This window comes from Orbicella franksi, chromosome 1, assembly GCF_964199315.1.
Source record: "Orbicella franksi chromosome 1, jaOrbFran1.1, whole genome shotgun sequence".
NCBI classification, from domain to species: Eukaryota; Metazoa; Cnidaria; class Anthozoa; order Scleractinia; family Merulinidae; genus Orbicella; species Orbicella franksi.
This window is the reverse complement of record NC_138145.1, coordinates 12,681,551-12,702,002: the sequence shown is the minus strand read 5'-3', so window position 1 is coordinate 12,702,002 and position 20,452 is coordinate 12,681,551. Positions and strand designations below refer to the sequence as shown.

Genomic DNA, 20,452 nt, shown 5'->3' with positions numbered 1-20,452 from the left:
ACAATAGATTTCCGAGACATGTTTGATCTTAGCAAGTTGCATACTAGAGAGGCAATAACTATGCAACCATTTTTCTCGTTTTATAGCTCAAACGCTTTGCTATTGGTCAATTTCCAAACTCATTTTATTGGGTGGACTAGTACAGTTAGTTACACTATAACAAAACAAAATTTTGATCCCAATATTTGAACAACTGGAGCCTGCTAGACAGACCAAGCGTGGCATCAAGTGTGGGGTCGCTACACGCAAGAGGTACATGCACACCTCTATCCCAGATGTGATTTAACAGTGCTTAAAATGTCCGACACGTGCATGTATTCCTGAAGAGTCGTGTTTCTGCTTCTGAGCATCACTATTCCATTGGTGAGTGTCGAGTCCAGCATGGTAATGCAATATGGGGTTCCAATTTCATCCTGGTAAGCATAGCACTGATCTGCACTGGCGCGTAGAGAACACTGCGTGCTGATTCCTGGAAATAAAGACGTCTCATAAGTACGCTGGTTCTGTAATCTTTAGTAAGATAAAACTATCTAAGATAATAATAGTAATGATGTAATACACACAAAGTGAATGACCATGATTTACCAAACACATATACAAACCAGAGGTGATGGTACAAATCTGACTCAACTCAAACATGACTGAAGAAGAGTACCCAACGTAATTCTTAATTCTACTCACGTTTTCATCAGTTACCTTTCAAATAAAGCTCAAGGAGCACATTTCATCGTTACTGTTTACATGTGATAATACACACATGATACAATGTGGTTCTTCTAACCTTTATCCTCACTTCTTTCCACTTGCTTCCCACAAGGCCCTCATAAAGAATACCCATTACCATATAAATTTCTCAATGTAGTCAATGTATTGTTGCATTGTGTCACAAGACAAAACAACCATAACCCATTTCTTTGCCTACTCGCACCTTCCCAAAAGCACACACCTGCTTAGTGTTAGACAGACATACATGAGTACTACGTCTACACCCACCTGCTTCACGAAGCTCAGATGACAATTGCTGTGCAACCTCACAAAGCTCATTTTGTTGAGGGAGTTGAGAAAGAACCGCAACTTTGACAGGAGCCAATTGAGGATGCAAGTGCAGAACTGTGCAGAGGTTTACATTACCACTAGAATCGGATCGCTCCTTGTCTTGATATGCATCCATCAAAAAAGCCAGAAATCCTAAAAATATATATATATATATATAGGATACATGTTTATTTGAAGAACCTTCTCATGACATAAGAACATTTACCCTATCCTCTTTATCCTATAATATACATGTATATCACAATGTCATAAAGGTTTGAATGAGGTTTGTCCTCTGATTCAGATTCTGTCAATAATTTACTAAAATAACAATCAGTTGTACTTGATTGATAAGGAACACAAGATGGCAAAAACTCTAGAAAAAAACATGTAGGCATCAGCCTCAAGGATGAATTAAAGAACACAACTTAGTTGTTTTACAACAATCTGGTCTACTTCTACACAATGTTCCTTTTTTCCAAAGGAAAATTTTACTTCAGGTCTGTAAGACACCATTACAAATAACAAATACCGGTAGCAAAAAAAGACATATGTTACACAGATTTTTATATAGCTACATGAAATTTTATATTACCTGTATTTATATCAGTTTTGATCTGAATTACATATGGCATTGATTCCTTGTTGAAAGGGAGTCCACTGCAGTCTTCATCTGTCATGTACTTGTGAAGGTCAGAGCTGACAGTCATGGAGTCAACTGATTCCTTTCCCCATGGGAAGGTATACTGCAAGAGGTCCAAACATGGAAAATTAACAAAATACAATGATCTTCCGAGGTAATCTCATGACAACAAACTGACAAAAGGGAACTGGTTGCTGCTCCTTGGAAGCAAACAACAACAACAGCAACAACTTTAAGCACAGATGAAGGGAAGGACATAACAATTTGAAACTAATAAATTTGATCAAATTGCCATTACATTTCCCAAACAGCCTATCTATTAAAAGTCTTCTAAAACAAACAACTGCATTTTTCTTTCCTATAAACATTGGCATTGCAATGATAGCAAACAAATAAATAACAAGTACATGTATTATATATGGGAGGTGCAATGGCCTCTTGGTTAGTGCACTCAACTCTGGGGTGAGCAGTCCGGGTTCGAGCCCTGGCCAGGGACATTGTGTCGTGTTCTTGGGCAAGACACTTTACTCTCACAGTGCCTCTCTCTACCCAGGTGTATAAATGGGTACTGGCGAATTTAATGCTGGGGGTAACCCTGCGATAGACTAGCATCCCAACGCAACTTTTTGCAAAGCTCAAAAAATTCTGCAGTAGCTCAGCAACAAATCATTAGTTAGTAGAAATAAATGATGCATGACTTGACGTAAGTGCTGCTCTATGACTGTGAAGCATGCCTTACCTGTATAGTGGTCTGATGGTTTACACCAGGTTCAAGATCCATTGGTTCTTCATTAAGACTGAAATTAGAGCAAACATTTGCAAATTTTCTCCACCACACAAGTCTCTGTCTCTTCCAGTGATTTGTCCAATCATTCACTTTGTTTTCAGCACAAAAATACTGAAGGGTCATGACTTCCCTCTCACAAGACCTGTACATTGCAAGGGACTACAAAGTCAACCAAAAGCTTTCAATCATTGTATACATGTAAGAATAAGGTGACAAGTCAAAGCCTCTTGCACATTATTGGTTGATCTGAAACAACTATATAACAATAGACCAACAGACTGTATAGCTTGGGGTCTTTGTGAAACGAGTTACAATTTGAGCTGTGAAGTTAAGCCACAACAACAAAGGGGCCAATTACCCCAGTACATTACAGTGCAGTCAAACTCTGTTAATACAAGGGAACATGTAAAGGATCCTTACACTTTTATCAAGGTTCAGGCACCAATGCATGTCAAGGAAAGTTCTGAATTGCCATGAAGCTATCTCAAAACTGGTCAGTGTAAAACACAGACTGCAGACTGCAGACCAGGGGTAAAATACAGACTGAGGGTAAAATGCAGACTGCTGACTGTAGATTTTTTAAGGAGTCATGTTACCATTTCCATCATTGAGAGCTAACTGTAAACAAGCTAACCGGAGCATTACTCAGGCTAACCTGAGAGATATTCAGGCTAACCGGAGTGCAGAGTTTCACTATGATTACCCTGCATAGCCCTGTTTATGGTTAGCACTCGATAATAAATATACATTTATATATACGTTAAAAGTCTGTAGTCTGCAGTCTGCATTTTACCCCTGGTCTGCAGTCTGCATTTTACCCTCCTCTGCATTTTACCCCGATCTGCAGTCTGTAGTCAGCGTTTCACACTGACCGATCAAGAAGCTTTCAGATGATCGATGATCAGCAAAATATCAAATACCTAAGGATGTAATTATCACTCTCAGGTTTCCCGAAGTATTTTCTGTTCCATGCAGCCCCAAAAGGCAAGTTAATTCCTGGAATAACCCTAAACAACTGCGTTAGAGTGCTAGCATTTTCGCTCAGACGTGCTGCAGTTCTCTCGCTAGTCGTAGACGTTTCATAGGGAGCTTGGGTAATGAGTTCATTTGTAGTTTCAAAACCATAGACATTACCCTTCGATCTGACCACATCAAACCACCAAGCATGTCTCAAGTTACGTCGCAACTCTGTACCAAGCGGTCCAAACTGGTAAGTACATGTTGTTCCAAGTAAACTTTCAACGCGTGACTCCACTGAAAATCCTCGAGTTTCGCACAGCCTTATAACCTTGTCAACCAAGCTGCGAGACATGGCATTGCTCTCCCAGTACTATTTCTGTACGCATTCGATGTTACCATCTTACACTTCCTTGTAATTTCAAAGGGAGAGCGAGCAAATTGGCATTATATTTAGACTGAACTTGTCAAAGGTGCTCTTCTTTGTCCGCCATTTTGCAATTCTATAGATTGAGACCGCTGACATATCGAATCGCACTAGTGTCGCGCCTTCCCGTTTAAATTCCCAGCATCCAATCAAAATCACTCTTTTACTTCGCTAAACCAATCAAATGGCAGCTTTTTCGAAGACGGCTTCACGTGAATCCATGAACAACATCAAAGAAGAAACAAGATGGCGTAGGGTTGCTTGGTAGCTTTCATGACCGTAGTAAGTACCTCGAAACTCTACCATTCCGTTGAATTTTTTTACGCAATGAAACGTTGTTATATCTTGCTTGATATGGACTGCGCAATTTACGCAAAGAAACTTAAACAAAGAACTGTTGCTGGCAGAATAGAAGCTTAATTTGCATGTATGCTCATTTGGTAATTCGTTCATTTAAAAAGCCCATTTGACTGATCGACGTAAGAGTTTACATCTGTAGAAGCTTGTTGAAGACTTCTAAAATTTTTATGGACGCTTTTTCCATCTACCTATATAAAATGGACATCACAAGCTATAGAGAACGTTTCAAGAATTGATGCATGTAAACTTGTGTTTAAGGTGTCTTGATATATCCCGGCGTGATCAATCGATAGCAATCGATGACAATCGATAACAATTAATCGATTGATATCGGAAATCGATGGCCAATCGGTGAACCAAACATTTGCGTTTAATTATTATCGATTGCAATCGATTATCATCAATTGTTATTGATTCTCGTCGATTTTCATCGGTTGTCATCGATTGCCATCGATGGTACCCTTTAATTACCACCTGGTTGATAGTCAAAATAACTTGACACATATTTCCCTAGGCTGTTTGTGCAAAAGTCACCAGGAACATACGTGACCGCAACCCAAACTGAATTACCCATGCGGGTAGATTATTGATCGAGATTTGATCAAAAACAATCTGCTTGACAACAAATGATAGTCAATAATAATCAATGGTAATTGAGGAATCAAGCTTGTGATTATCGATAATTGGTCATCGATTGGCTGATAGCAATTGATAGTAGTTGACTTATTGTTTGATCACGCTGGGTTACGGTATATATGGATGCTGGTGAGGGCAGTCTTGACAATCTCACTGTACAGTCACACAGATTAGAAAGCTCTCTTTCTCAGGGTCGTTCCTACCTGGATGGCCCACAAGGCAGACTGCTGATATTTGTCATGTTTATCCTGGGGTATATTTATATGGCACAATGTCAGACTCAAATTCATAATTTTACATAAATAATATAAGCTATAGGCTAAAGTTATAAAGTTTACTGTGTTTTAATAAACCTTGAGAATGTGTAGCTGGATTAGTTCAGTGTAAAGGTGTGTGAAAGAACAATATGTGACTCTTAGCTTAATTGTGTATTGAATCTTTTTCTCCCAACAATAAAAGTTCAAGTAAGGACAGGTTTACTTATTGCTCCATTACATGTATGTCATTGTGCATACAATGTCTTTCATTTTAAATCCTTCACACAGGAACATCATTTACAAACAGAACAAGACTCGCAAAATTGTATGCAAACGATAATGTTTAGGTACAGGGATTGCAGTTACATGGATTCATGCCATTCAACAAGTAGCATTCAATAGTTACTGTTCTGTCTTATGAAGTAACTCCTTTTTATTCTTCTAGTTTCCTAACAGGGTTTGTTACTGGTACCTATGCTGACAAAATTTGAAGTTTAGTTGCTGAGCATTTTGCTGTTAGTCAATAGAAAATAATAAAAATGGATCCTGAGACCACAGCAATACAGAAAATTCAAAGTAATGGCAACAGACCTGAAGAATGGCTGGAATTTTTGGCCCTGCAGCGATCGAAGACAGCTGCTGGTCTTACTGATGAGAGCTGTCGTCATCTACTATATCTCTATGAAAGAGCTGTGAGTCAGATTCCAGCTGAGGAAAATAAGAAGAATTTTTCCTATGCTCAACTCCTTGTGGATTTTGCAAAACTTCAAACGTTAGTGTCTCCTCAAGACCTGTAATTATTATTTGTGAACAGTCCAGTCGCCATGCTCAAGTGCATGCATTTAAGTTGAGTTATTAATGTACACTGTATAATTACATAACAGAAATAGCATAAGAAGAAGAAGAAGCATTCTCAAAAACACTCTAGTGTTAACATATACATGTAGCAACAATGCTCAGGAGCAAGTTTACTGTTACTGACAGTGCCTTAACAAATTGCTCACTGTGCATGCTCAAACTCCAGTTTGTAACTCTGTCAAAAGATCGACCTGATGGTCATTTACTGATGCAACGTTTGGTAGGGTGTAAAAACTCTTATAAATTTGTGCAAAACCAGCACATTATAAGAAAAGTAAACTTTGTGATAATGATTTTGTTGTAACTGTTTGTTACAGGAGAGTATCTGAGGATGATGCAAGGAGTACATTCCAGTTGGCAAGAAGCAATGCCAAACACTTTGCTATTGTTTTTGTTGCTTGGGCTCAGTTTGAGCTTTCAACAGGTTTGAATCCAATTCTTCCTTTCATATTATATATTCATATATCCATATTAGTTATTTGCACATGAAAACTGAATCCTGAATGAGGGGTGTTTTTTTTTTTTTTAATTAAATTTTCTGACCTAATCCACCTTACAGCTATAGTTTATGATTACAATGCATGTAGAAATAAGTCATGTAACCTATATAAGGGTTAACCTGAATGAGGGGTGTTTTTTTTTTTTAATTAAATTTTCTGACCTAATCCACCTTACAGCTATAGTTTATGATTACAATGCATGTAGAAATAAGTCATGTAACCTATATAAGGGTTAACCTGAATGAGGGGTGTTTTTTTTTTTTAATTAAATTTTCTGACCTAATCCACCTTACAGCTATAGTTTATGATTACAATGCATGTAGAAATAAGTCATGTAACCTATATAAGGGTTAACCTGAATGAGGGGTGTTTTTTTTTTTTAATTAAATTTTCTGACCTAATCCACCTTACAGCTATAGTTTATGATTACAATGCATGTAGAAATAAGTCATGTAACCTATATAAGGGTTAACCTGAATGAGGGGTGTTTTTTTTTATTTTGCATGTTTTGACCTAATCCACCTTAGTTTATGGTTACAAAGCACATAGAAAGAAGTTGCATAACCTATATACCTGTATATACAACATACTTCACACAACAGATCAAACCTTCTCTTTTTTTGTTGCAGGCAACAAAAGCAAATGTCGAGGCCTGCTACGTAAAGGAAAGGACGTTGGGGCACAGCCCAAAGAGTTGCTGATAAAAGCTTATGATAACTTTGTGGCAGGAAAGAAAGTGTTACTTGATGACTGTGAGGAGCTGACTGGTTTTGCATACAGAGTGCAACAAAAGAGTAGTGAGTCATCAGTGGATTTGTCACCTTTGAGTACAGGTAAAGGTACATACTTGTACACTTAAGTGGTGACTTCAGTTTATATATTATGGTACAGTAAATGTAGTGTCCCTTGAAGAGGCCTTATGTGTATCAGTGCTTAGATTGGTGTGAAAAGAGATGATGATGATGACAATGATGATGACGACGACGAAAGCGACACATTAAAAACACAGCAATAGTGAAAATATTGAAAGAAGGAATTTTGCACATGAAGGAACTAAGATGGAATTTAAAAGCAAAGAAACTGGTTTCTTGTACTGCGAAGACATAATGAACAGAAACACCAATGATTGCAAAAAAATGCTGATGAGTACAGTGATTAAACATGACCAAGACTATATTCAATCTTTGCAATTATTACAAATGGTGGAGGTGGAGGGGTGCTTGTTCCAACATTTGGCCGATAAGAGGGGTGTTATTTAGGTGGAGAGGAGGGGGGGTGTAATTCCAGACTTTGCAGTATGTTATGCTACTTGAACGATACACTGACATTGAAAAGTGTGGCACCAGTACTAACTGCAATGGGTAATATAGTAGGATCCTAACGGTATACTCCATGTGTTAAATTTGGAGTAAATTGTCCTCTTCCCTTGGAAAGTATTTTCTAAAACATTGATCAATGTCATGTTCTGCACCCAATAAAGGTGATGACAGCTCAACAGGTAATAGCGCACTATTAACTGGCTCATCAAGATTTTCTGACAACACAAGTGCTGTGATATCATTCAAGCTTCCCAGTGTCCTTGAGAGTTGTGGTAAGAAGCAGCTAAGTTGTAGACGGAGTAACAGCAGCAGCAGCAGTGACGAGGCAGACACCATTCCCCTCCAGGCATCCACTGGCAATCACTGGCAGAGGGGCAGCATGTCCACTCAGAAACCATCAGTAAAATCTACACCAGACTTCAGATCAGGTTAGTCCAACCTATCCTTGTGGACACCTCCAATGTCACCTCTATATATTTACAGGCAGTTCACTCGGTCCCAGAGTAATTAAAACTCAAGACATCTAATTTCTACCTCTATAGTACAGATACTCATATCTGTTGAAAAGTCATAGTATGTTTAGTCAAGATCCCAACAAATTTGACCAAGCTATTTTGTTCATGTCAAGTTTTCCTATACTTGTACACTAGGTAAAGACAGTCTTGCAGCCTGTATGAATCTGTCAGTTCGGCGCAACAAGACAAGGCGTGGCCCGGGAGGGGCAGGAATAACTTTTGGTCTTCCAATGAGAGTCAAGATGCCGCTTCCAGCAGTGAGAGAACCTGGTGATGAGTTGGATGGAATTACTGAACTGGAATACACCGTGGATGAGTCTCGCCAAAGTTTTGAGCCAGCAGTGGTGTCCGGCAGCCAGGAACACCACTTGGAAGGTAGCAGTGTACGTACTGCTTCGTCAAACTCGGAAACAGACCGTGAGATCGACCAAAGACTTCATACTCGTGAGCCCGTAAAGGAAGCCTGCAGTCACAGTCTGGAAAGGGATACAGGGAACGCAGCTGTTGAATCACAGAGTGTCTTCACTTCAAAGACGACAGAAGGCCAAGTCTGTAACCAGCAGCAGAATAGCGGTACACAAGAAGGGTCGCACTCATTTGCTACAAACGCTCATTCAGCAACGCTAAATAACTTGAGCAGACAGCAGGCGGATGCTGTTAATTTAAGCCGACAGCAAACGCCCCAACAAGTACCAACAACGCAAGTGGTTACGCCCTCCAACAGCATCAACGGATCATGTACAATTCAGCGACAAACGTCAAGTTCGATCACACCAGTTGTTTCTGGATATGGCTCTTTTTCTCAACAGAATACTCCTCAAGTCAGTCACGGAAGCCAACCATCAACGATTCCAGTTCAATTCCATAGTGTTGGTCACGTCCCAGGATACCCCTCAGATATGCAGTTTGCCAGGCCTGCGGTCGTGGTCGCCCAGGCTCCCCAGGACACTATTGTAGTGAAGGGCAAATCGTACCAGAAGTTGGGAACTATTGGCAAGGGAGGGTCCAGCAAGGTTAGTTTTCAAAAGAGTGATTTGTTTTACACTAACATGTAAGGTGCTGGAAATGTCGTTTCGTTTAGAGTACACCTACAAGTACGTGCACCAATAAATGTGGTTTAAGATTCCCCGACAGGTTCTCGTTGCTGCAGTCATTAAAATATCTCGATTCTACATGTACTTTGCACGACGATGGTGGCAACGTAAAACTAATCTATAACCAGTCTCTCTGTTTTCCTAATTTTTTTGTATACATTTACTTTTTTATACACTCCCCAAAGCTCGAATCTTTAAGAGAAATCAAGAAAGGTTCAAGAAGTTATCGGGAAATAGGAAAAATGGCCGAATAAGAACGATGCGAATGCGAATCAAGGAGGTTCATTGCAAAGAAAGAGTAAAAACAACATAGCAAATCATTTAAAACAGACCCGAAGGGTATTAAACAAAGAGATTAAAAGGGTAAAATCACAGTAAATGTGAGCTAGTGCGAATCTCGTGTCTATATGTGTTCTATTACACTTACAGGTGTTCCAAGCATTCGATGGCAAAAGAATATGTGCAATAAAGTACGTGAATTTAGAAGAAGCTGACGACTTCATAGTTCAGAGTTATATAAACGAAGTTCAATTGCTGGAGCGACTGCAGGGAAATGATAACATCGTCAAGCTGTATGACTGGTGAGTGCACGCACGGTCTGGAATTCCTCAGCTTTACATCTTCCAATTCTTAGACTGTATAGGATGTGTAGTTTTGTTGGCTTTGTCCCATTAGGCCTACTTTTCTGAAGAAAGTCAGATCTGCAGGAGGTGTTTGAACTCGTGTATTACACTTCACGTGCTTTCTCTCAACATTTTGCTTCTTTCCTTCACCCTGCTACAAGTGCACTTCCTGTACAATTTTCTGCGCCAGATTCTTCCTTTTTTCAGCGAAATGTACTTGGTAGTTTTCGTGTTTTCTTTTTCTTTTTTTTCAATTAATTATATGTACTTTGACTCGCTTTTTCCCTTTCGGCTTTCCAAATGCGCATCGCCTTCTTCTAAGAGTCAGTCTCTCAATGTAGAATATCAGAAGAAATTCCACCACCAGGTTGTATAACAGCGCAGCTAGTAATCTAAACCTTTTTTCAACGATAAAAATTTCACTGCTTTCTTACAGGGAACTTAGCCAAGAGAAGAGCCACCTGATTTTGGTGATGGAATGCGGAAGTATAGACCTAGCTGGTTTCTTGAGGAAAAATCGCACGAAAATAACTGAAAACGAACTTCAGGTGTTTTGGCGGCAGATGCTGGAGGCTGTGCACGTGATTCATGAGGCGCGAATTATTCACAGTGACCTAAAGCCCGCCAACTTCCTTTTGGTGGAAGGACGCCTGAAACTTATCGATTTCGGGATCGCTAATGCTTTACAAGTAAGTAGAACGGATACCACCAAATTCCTCCCCCCTTCGCAGAGGCCTTAATCGGCGCAAAGGTACTTTGGGGGTTGGGAGAATACGCTGAGCGATGTGAGTGGCAGTGTAGGCGCAGGGTTATTCTTTTAATTTTGCGCCTGCACTCGTGTCCCACAGCGGATTTTGTAAAACGAACGAAGCAGTACGGAGGAGAAAGACCAAATTCTGATTCATTTTCGCGCGCTCTTGTTGCTTAAAATAGTTCACATTGATTCAAAACTTGGGTATTTTATCCTCGAAGTTTTGAACGTAATTCTTGTGCAAGGCTGATTTTTCTTGCTTCTTATAGGGAGACAAGACAAGCATAGAGCTTAACACACAAGTTGGCACGTTAAACTTTATGTCTCCAGAAGCATTTCAAGATATATCTCACGCTCCTCGGTTCGACAAAGCTGGAAATGCAAAACCAAGAATGAAGGTACGGACTATACATGTATGCAGTCTGTTTAATAGTAATAGTATGTTCAATTAGACGTGCAACTTTGTCGCATGTTACAAGGCTACGACACCAAAAATGTTGGAAGGTTTCGAAAGAAGTTTTAATTCCAACGACAGCCAATTGTAGCTTCAGACGAGGTCATATGATGAAAGTTGTATACGATATGAAGCTGCCTGGGGCTACAAAAGTCGCATGTGACGGTGTTCAAATGTATCATCCGAATCGGCGCCGACATTAAGACTGTACCAGTTCAGCTTCTATAAGGGATGGGCCATTATTTTTTTGGAGGGGGGGCGGAGTTGGGCAATTTTCTGGAACATTAAATGTTTTTCTCACCTTTTGGTCGTGTATGATTTTTTTCGGTGGACAATATAGCTTAACATCAAAAAACAGGACCTGAATATAGTAGAAAGTAGCCTGTGAACAGGCTCTCTAGTCGAGGATGGGGTGAAGAGAAAGCGGGAAAAAAACCGTTCTCCCCTCGGCCACTTCACTCTCAGCCAGTTCCTTTTTGGTCCTCGCAGCCGGAGCCTGTTCACGGGATAAGTAGAAAGCACTTGCTCGATTATTTTTTCTCATGGCTCCCCTTGCACGATTTTTTTTTCTTTTTCCATCAGTTTTTTTTTTCTTTCTTTCTTTTTGCTGTGCAGTAATTTTTGGGGGTAATTGGTCAAACCCACCGCACTCCCTGAATACAATTATCGTTCCCCACTCGTAGATCACACCCTTGTACATAACCTTGGCCTTATTGACTTGTGTTAACTCTTTCTGTTTCCCCCTCAAGATCGGGCGAGCCAGCGATGTGTGGTCCCTAGGCTGTATCCTGTATATGATGGTTTATGGCAAGACGCCTTTCCAACACATCACCAATCACGTTGTCAAGTTGCAATGTATTATGGATCCTTCACACGTGATTGAGTTTCCAGATATCAAAGACAAGCGCCTGCTTGATGTCATGAAGGTTAGTTTCGTTACGTGGATATGTGTATTTGACACTGATAGGTCAACGTCGAATGGCTTTTTGCCTCAAACTTTCCTTCTGAAAATGAATTTGATTTGGGTGACTATCAACGTTCAGATTCAAATTGAAAGAACGAGAAGGGACTGAAAAGAGAGGGGACTAGAGAAATAGCGGAGAGCATCTTTTGCAGAGAAGTAAGGTTAAAATATGGCTACTTTTTGATAAGTCGACTTGGCATGAACTAATCAGGAAGTAGCTAAACAAGTATAATTGTGCACTTGGCCTTTCACTCAGAATGGTCCGCGCCGATTGTTTGTTTCCATGTGACATCGTAGTCGCCATGTTGGTGGTCATAAAAAGAGGATTTCTTTTCAGCTTTTTTCGCGTTTTTACTACCATTGAAAAAGGCCTCCAAGCCGTTTTCATTTCAGTCCCTCAGAATTTGATGCAATCCACCTACAGCACTCTTTCACTTTCACGCCCTACCATCTCGGGCAGTAAGCGGCGTGCGCCTGCTCGCATTGTTGATATAACCCTTACTGTACTCTCTTTTACTGGTCTTCGAAACGTTATCAAATTTGACATTTCCCATCAATTTCCTTTTGTAAACGCATTCGTGTCATCATGTTGTGACAGATACAGACTGATGTACTTTAAAATTCTCTTTTTCAGGGATGTCTTCGCCGGTCCCCAAAAGAACGTTACAGTATTCCACATCTGTTGGCTCATCCTTACATTGATCCGCACTCACACGGTAAGCGGTCTTTTTTGTTCTTTCTCCCCTCGCTTTCACCTCCGCAGTCGCTGGTTAAATTTAATACAAGTACTAGTTATCGTACGTTAGGTCAGTCAGTGAAATTACATACAAGTTTCGGAACTCGTCCTACCTCGTGTCTTTCTTTGGTCAGAAAGTACGCCGGTTCGATGACTCAGTTTGCGTGTATTGGTCATGGATGCACTTTTCTGCATGCACGTACATATAAACAAGACCACTTTCCTTGCAAAGCTTGTTGCATAGCTTTTCATTTACATGTTTTCCTCGTTCTAAGATCCCCTGGAGGATGAGGATAAAATGTTCCACGTCTTGATGGAGTTTGCTAAGGCTGATGTTAACTCGCCGCGTTCCGTGCGTGCTCTGAGTAAGGTAAGAATTGTGTGAATTACGCGAATTTAGACAGACGAGAATGTACACGTCTAGTATCCTGTCATCCACATAGCCAGCAACAATCTTTGACTTTCTAGTAAGTCTAGGACAACTTCAGACCAGAAGCGCCCGGGTGCCGCAGGCGACTAACTTTCGCCTTTGGGCGACTGGAAAAACTCACTCTTACGTGTTGGGCACCCAGGATTTCATGCTTAGGAACCTTTCGGCTCCTCGTAATTTTTTTAGACCACAGTCTTGAAGTCCCTACGTCAATCTTCGCTACATGGTTCAGATTCATCCAAACATTTCAGTTCCCCCAAACTCACTGGTATTGACATCGTACCGCGGAAGTCATTATTCACTGTGACCTCCATGCTTTTCATTCTTCGTCAGAGTTTCTATAAACAGCTTCTTAGTGGTAACAAGGTCAGCATCTCATCTGCTATACCCAGACCCTTTGGCACTGTACCTTCCCAGCATGCAATGCCACCTCACCAAGTTCCTCCAGCACCTGTGGTCCGCCAGCCTTTGGTGGGAATTGACTTGCAAGCGTTAAATCAGGCACAGAAGGCGTTAAAACCTCCTCACGCGTCAGGAAATGCCAAGTATATGAAAGGGACTGCTAACGAACCGAACAAGGTATGTGAAACAACTAAAATAAATGTTTGAACTACGTGGATTGAAGGAAAAAGCGTCTTTAACGAATTTCCGTATCTACAGTTCTCATATGGCATTCTACAACAACAACCATAATGGCTAATTAGAACAGAAGCCAAAATAAGATCGTTATTTCCCGCCCTTCCTATATTGTTGAAAAAATGTTAGTCGTCGTTGAAATTCAAGAGCGTGTCGATGAACTTCCTGAAATATTATGGCGTTTTTCAGTCAAATCAGGGTATAGCAAGAAAGGAAAATTATCTTAAGTTGGAGAATATAAAAGGAATTCAATGCATAATTTTATTTAGACAGTTACCAATTATTTATGGAACAGAAGACCGATAATGCAGGGTATCTTAGTGTGATACTAACTTACTTTTTTTGGTTTTACGACTTTCACTTTTACTATACCATCGTGTAGGAAAACGCGGATCTTAACGGGTTATTGAAGCATGAGCTTGTAGAGAAATACAAGAACGCACATCCTCACGATACATCCGAGTCCACATTTGGTAAGTTTGATTTTCTCACTACACATTTGTCATCAAGCTTTCACTTCGAAAATTTAAGAGGCACGCGCATCACTGTAAGCTACTTCACCGATCAACGACTTGTCGCCAAGCAAATACACTGGCCGTCAAGTTCTCACTACTAACATTAAACAAAAGGTCTGTCAATCTGTTCGGGAATGGATTATGTGTATTGGAGCTGGAAATTTGACGTTTCTTTTTTGTTGTTGTTGTTTTTGCAGAACAAACCTGGAACACAACATATGGGAAATGAACAGGCCCTACTTGTAAAGGGATCTTGTGTCCCATGAAGTCGTCTCTCCAGCAAGGAAGCCTCTTTGTTTCTTTATTTCTTTTGTCCATCTAGCTAGTGTCACTGATGTATTCTTTACATTAGGGCGTTTTCCAAACCGGCTCATCATAGAAAATGCGTACCAATCAAATCTTGAAGCGAAAGCATAGCATGCAACGAATGCGAAGCGCGAGAAAATACGTGTAAGCCAACTAAAGTCATTGGTTGGTTTCGGTTTTGTTCCTGATTGGTTGCTTTTGCAGATCACGTCGCTCAAATCTCGTCTCGAGAATTAAATACATCTGTGGTGTCCTTGTCGCTCTCTTTAAACGGAAGCATGGAAGCTGCGAAAAGAAGAACAGAGAAAAAAAACCTTCAGAAGATAAAATACAAAATACAGAGTAATCTCTAGTGTTCCATACTTTTTGAAAGGATAACCATCCTGAGAAGAAGCTGGTTTATAATGACACAAAGTTTCATCCCTATTATGTGAATTAGTCCTGTGAAATGAAAAGTAGGACAAAAACGGTTGTAAGGGGGCTTGTAATCTCCATGTATCTGTATGTAGCTAGATGTAAAAATATATTTGCCAAAACTTATTATTAGCATCCATGATTATACTGAAGACGTATTGTCATTTTAAAGTACTATCATTTTCTCCAGATTTAGCCTATAATGAGTGCATAACCAGAAATTAGCACTCACCCGCTCACCCATGGAATCCTGTTGGGCTACTACAAATCATAGATCACTCGACTGTAAAAAAAAAAAAAAAAAAAAAAAAATGTCTTTTTTTTGTTGTTTTATTATATTTATTTATACTTTTTTTCACTCAAATTGTCGTCAAACTACTTCCGAACGGAGCTACTGTGCAATTTATGCTGAACTGTCAATTCGCAAATGAGAAGCTAGCGAATTTCAAGAAGAGTGTAACAAATGTCACTTGTCTATAGATTGGTAAAAACTGTGAAATTCTGCAACTCTTACCAAATAGTATAGCGATCGTCTCCCTTTTATTCATTCAGTTGATATAGCATCTTGTCCCTTCAAATAAATGCTATCCATACACTACCCAATTCTGACTACTCCAACACGAGACATTCAATGTAAAAATGTTATTGAGGATGCGTCAATCAGTCATCTGATGCAGAATTAAATGTATCCTTACAACAAAATCTGTATCTGCACAAATTACAACTATTGGTTCTAATAGTGGAACCTGTGCTACTCCCAGATACAGAGAAAACGCCCTTCATGTGTGGCCAAAAAATATCGGGAGCGTACGTATTTCTCATATATTAATGAAGCCGAGGAAAGGGTACAATAAATAAGCTACAGCATTTGCATGTAACAATTGTTCGTAAAATCAAATGTTAGGCGGCGGCTCCCAGCTTTCGACTACTGCCGAGCACTGTTTCGTTGTCTGAACTGTGCTCAACGAATTGATAACCGTGCGCTCGAAGCTGGGAGGAGCCGCCGAACATTTGATTGACGGTAGCGAAAAACGCATTTGTTGGTTGAGCTTTGAAGTTTAGAGTCCGCATGTTATTGAAAGGCGCAGTAAATAATCGAAGAAAAAAGTGACCTAGAATGGTCTGTCTCCCGCTAATACCTAAATAGTTCATAAGCTTTCCTTGACATCCACGAGCCTCTCCTTATCGTGTCGTCGCCAGAATATAACTTTCGACTAACTCGTCACCCAGTCATCAGAAATCATTAGGCACCTTAAGATACCAGGACGGGAAGGGCTTGGACGGCTACCGGAAGTAAATTTACTCAACGGGGCATGCGCACGAGAACTCTCCACTAATCTCTGCCGTCCTCGTCTCGTCGAGGACGTCGTTTCGCCCGACTAGCCGTCGCACCGAAAACGTGAGTATTTTGCGCTTGTTTTGCCCCGATAAATGTTCTTATCGACTTTATTTTTAGTTACATCGATAGGAATGTTTATAAGGTTCGCATTTTTGGTGATTGTAGTGTAGAATACCACGCTGACATGCCAAAATGTGAATAAAAATATTCCTCGTCTGTTCGTTTGTGTTTCAGTCACTGTTCAGTCGCTGTCACGAGTGTGCAAGCTCGGTACAAACTGTATGCATTGAGAATACATCAGTGTAAGTACAGTCGATAAAATGTTGTAAGAATGAATGCCATGGAGCGTCTGTCGAGCAAATAGAATACACATTTTCAAACTGATATTTAGTTGTTGTTTTTTTATACTACCCGGAACTTGATGCAACGTTTGTTTTATTTTCATAATGCTTGTTACAATTACAGATGGAAATTGAAATGTTCACCAAAAGTCAGGATTCTTCGGCGACAGAATTCTCAAACGCTCCAGTGGTAAAAAGCCATCTGAAGCAGGTCGATCAGATTGTTCGTTTAATTTTCTCATACGGAAATTCAGGTTTCTCTATTAAAATATTGACAGATGTTTGCTTCGCTTATAAAGAAAAATAAATTCAGCATCGCTGTTCACTATCGTTTAAGCTTAATAGGATAAGATTTCTACCATCTTTTTTATTGTCTAAAGGATGTTTGAATTATTGACGTCGCCGTCCTTTGCAAAAATACACATCTTAAGCATTTTGTTTTTGGCGACACGACGGGACCCGCGAAAGTTTCCCGCGTCCACTGCCGTTCCCGTCCTGGCCTTCCCGTCCTCGTATCTTAAGGTCCCTATTGACTCTACGCGTTCCCTCGTCATGCGTGAAATTTTCATACTTGCTCACTCATCACACAAAGGTAACCTTAGAAACAAGGCTGGCATTGAGTGACTGCCTTTCTAACTAACTTTACTGAACACTCCAATTGTTGTCTATTTGCTGATGTTACACGATCGTGCGCGCTTCACCTTAGAAAGCAAAATTGTTCTTGATTTTTAACTTAAAAATGCCCAAAGGTGTAGGGCTATAGAATAAACTTCCAGACTGTAAGGTATTCGGAATTAAGCCCCTGCTCTTTTAAACTGTATGCCGGACTTGTCACTCTTCAATAAACTCTTTCAAGGACATAATTCAGCGCTACATTGTAAATTCCTCTGGCGTCCAGTAGAAACTACCCAAATACACAAAGCCCTGTCCACCCTACGCCGGAGAAATTTGAAGACGCTATATACAATCACCGGTCATTTTGCATTGGTGTTTGAATAAAACTCGGGCAAGGGTGCCCGCCGAATAGGAGCTCAATCGGAGTTAATGGAGTCTCGTTAATTTATAAAGTAGATAGCAACATCTCCATGTTTCTATCGAGTTAAACGGCAAGTAATCCTACTACGGCTTTGTCGAGTCCTTCCAATGTAAGCTGGACAGAACCGCGGAATAATTTTTAAGATTTTGTATACATTTTAACCTAGTGTTTATATTTCATTATAAACGATAGGTCAATATAACTATCGTACGACCCAGACTCTGTACCACCGATAATTGCCTGTTCGTTTTACCTATCACACTACTGCATGTAATTCAAAACTTATAACTTATAAACGTTTGTAACATGGATGAAATATTGCTTATGTGAAAGCCTTCTGATTGTTCGGTGTCCTGTAGTTTTAAAAAAATTTGAATTGGTAATTTTTCTTCATATCGCTTAGTCACGTCTGGAGAATGACGCAGCTGACAGATCATAACTGCGATGAGTCATTTTGTTTTGCCTGTAAAGCGAATTTGGTAAATTGCATGAAAACGTGTTCTGTCTTCAAGCGGACAGTCATTGACGTTACAGTTGAACTGTTCACTGTGAATGCGGCTAGTTTGTACTTCACAACACTACAAATACGAACGGCAAAATCCATAATTGCCTGCTTAGAATTTTGGCCAACGTTTTTAACCATGACACCCCTCTTTCGATGTGATAGAAATTAATATGGGATCAGATAGTTTTCGCACTAACATCTTTGTGCAAATGATGAAATGCTTTGTAAGATAACTCTGGTAAGCACTCATTAAATTGATAGAAGAAAAGAGGTGATAGTGATCAGTAGGAAATGCGGTGGTGTTCGGTCGTTCGGTTCGTTTGAGTTTGTTTTTCGTTTTTTATTTTGTACCTTCACTGTTACAAGCGCTTTTAATTTTCTAGACTCCTATGTAGTACTGTAGTATTTTCAAGTTTTTACGTGATCACTCGTAACGTTTCGTCCTGTAACCGAAGACAATAGTCAATTTTCACAAATAACGCCCACGTAGTTTTAAAAAATCTTATTTCTACACCTACCGTTTGTATTGGCTGATCATTTCTGATGATTAATAAAATAGGAAATGAAAACCAGAGTGAATCGGATGTGCATAAATTTTCATGGTCCGTGTGACATTGGTGTTGTTCCGCATAAGTATATATTCGACTGTTTACTAGAGTATATTCCGTGGTGGTTTTAAATCGATTCCGGTCTCTGATTGTTGTTTTTCATAACCACGGCACATCGGGACCATTTTAGATCAGACATCTTGATTTTATTCAGAAAAGGAGACATTGTCCAATGCAGAACAACTGAACGCACTTGCCAAGTCCACCTAAAGGTGATTTTAAATAGGCTTGTAAATATAACCCTTCCCTATTTTTTCAACATTGAAAATTACAATTACAAGAGAACTAAGCTGTTAGTATTTTTTAAGCCAATAAAAGCCAGAGTTGAAATTAATGATGGCTAGAAATAAAACAAAAGAGCTGACTAAGGGCTGTCACAAAAATAGGTCTATTTTGGGCACAATTCAGCTAAAAATACCTCGTGGAGGACTAAATATAGCCTTTGGCATGCGTGGGATGACCACGATGAGTTAGAGTTGGAGGCGCGAAGAATGATATTGAAAAAGAGCGAAAAGAAGGAAATTTAGCGTGATGTTAGCTGTTTAATGAGTGGTATTTAACTTTTTACGTAGCTCTTGCTCCCTTTCTTTAATTAATGGGATATACCCTGCTCATAGTGGTCTTGTGGTCTTGTGTTTCACCGTTTATGCTCCCGATTCATGCCCAGGCCAGACAACCAACTTGCAGATGTCTCCCAAATCAGCCAATCACATTACGGCATATTTAAGGTCAAATAAGCAGTTACTCTTTGTCAGAATGTTAATTTTGAACTAAGGGACGATTTTGGACGCGACGACCCGCAAAACGATCTTACAAAGCCGTATACTGACTGGTGTTGGCTATCGCGTAAAAGCATTCAGTTTTAACAAAAATGTGCTCTCTCGCAATTAACTTTGAGATTAACTTGAAGGAAACTTTGGAGACTACTGGCTTACTCGCCGTTTTCGTGGTTGTGGCCATCATTGCGGTAACGCGGGGATATCGGAGACTTTTTACGCCAGTAAATGGCAAAAGACACAATATGGATTTTTCTTGGGACAGGAAGCCAATTCCTGAGGAAAATGAGGAGAAAGACTGGAAGGTAATTCTACCTTTGTAAGGTGACTTTGAACAGTTGTTTTCGAGCTGAGCTCATATTTTCTCTCAGGCCTCAGTTTAATCGCGCGTGTAATATATGAATACGTAGGCATTTCAACAAAAAGCCAAAAACAAATCGAGTGTTGTTCAGTAATCTTAATTTACCACGATAGGCTTAAGTCCATGATCACTTGTTTCCTCGCAAAAAAAATAAGTTTCACTCGTAGAAAGCAAGATTAATTAAAAGCTTCAACAAGCAACTCCTTATTTTCTGTACGTTTATTGCTCTCGTCATTTAACGTGCGTTGGAGCAGTACGCATGCTCAAGA

The 20,452-nt window shown here is 39.9% G+C and overlaps 2 protein-coding genes across 4 annotated transcripts; one reads left to right on the top strand and one right to left on the bottom strand.

The window, feature by feature from the left end:
* Nucleotides 1-106: 106 nt before the first annotated feature.
* LOC145491394 (DNA polymerase subunit gamma-2, mitochondrial-like) lies at nt 107-3,966 on the bottom strand. The gene is made up of 5 exons (XM_081470587.1): nt 3,386-3,966; nt 2,418-2,607; nt 1,631-1,781; nt 994-1,188; nt 107-469 (listed from the first exon to the last, which is right to left on the bottom strand). The coding sequence occupies exons 1-5, from the start codon at nt 3,775-3,777 to the stop codon at nt 267-269; spliced, it is 1,131 nt and encodes a 376-aa protein (XP_081326713.1). The 5' UTR covers nt 3,778-3,966; the 3' UTR covers nt 107-266.
* A 90-nt stretch (nt 3,967-4,056) lies between these two features.
* LOC145491141 (dual specificity protein kinase TTK-like) lies at nt 4,057-20,258 on the top strand. Of its 3 annotated transcripts, XR_014049775.1 has the most exons (16): nt 4,057-4,131; nt 5,548-5,874; nt 6,278-6,384; nt 7,090-7,293; nt 7,941-8,207; nt 8,430-9,307; nt 9,818-9,969; nt 10,448-10,700; nt 11,032-11,160; nt 11,966-12,142; nt 12,815-12,896; nt 13,192-13,286; nt 13,680-13,925; nt 14,365-14,455; nt 14,695-16,616; nt 16,791-20,258. XR_014049775.1 is itself a non-coding variant. In XM_081470299.1 (15 exons), the coding sequence occupies exons 2-15, from the start codon at nt 5,642-5,644 to the stop codon at nt 14,724-14,726; spliced, it is 2,946 nt and encodes a 981-aa protein (XP_081326425.1). In that variant the 5' UTR covers nt 4,057-4,131; nt 5,548-5,641; the 3' UTR covers nt 14,727-20,258. The 3 variants fall into 3 exon arrangements, 2 of the variants coding, with proteins under 2 accessions (XP_081326425.1, XP_081326436.1); XM_081470299.1 differs by having other exon boundaries at nt 14,695-20,258; XM_081470310.1 differs by lacking the exon at nt 4,057-4,131 and having other exon boundaries at nt 4,595-5,874; nt 14,695-20,258.
* The last annotated feature ends 194 nt before the right edge of the window (nt 20,259-20,452 follow it).

Excerpts from the sequence above, each read along its gene's own strand:
- LOC145491394 (XM_081470587.1), bottom strand. The coding sequence starts at position 3,777 with ATGTCTCGCAGCTTGGTTGACAAGGTTATAAGGCTGTGCGAAACTCGA. Across the intron at positions 1,782-2,417 it reads ACCATCAGACCACTATACAG|TATACCTTCCCATGGGGAAA; the intron begins GTAAGGCATGCT and ends GACCTCTTGCAG. Across the intron at positions 470-993 it reads ATCTGAGCTTCGTGAAGCAG|GAATCAGCACGCAGTGTTCT; the intron begins GTGGGTGTAGAC and ends CTTTATTTCCAG.
- LOC145491141 (XM_081470299.1), top strand. The coding sequence starts at position 5,642 with ATGGATCCTGAGACCACAGCAATACAGAAAATTCAAAGTAATGGCAAC. Across the intron at positions 13,926-14,364 it reads CTGCTAACGAACCGAACAAG|GAAAACGCGGATCTTAACGG; the intron begins GTATGTGAAACA and ends ACCATCGTGTAG. Across the intron at positions 14,456-14,694 it reads TACATCCGAGTCCACATTTG|AACAAACCTGGAACACAACA; the intron begins GTAAGTTTGATT and ends TTGTTTTTGCAG.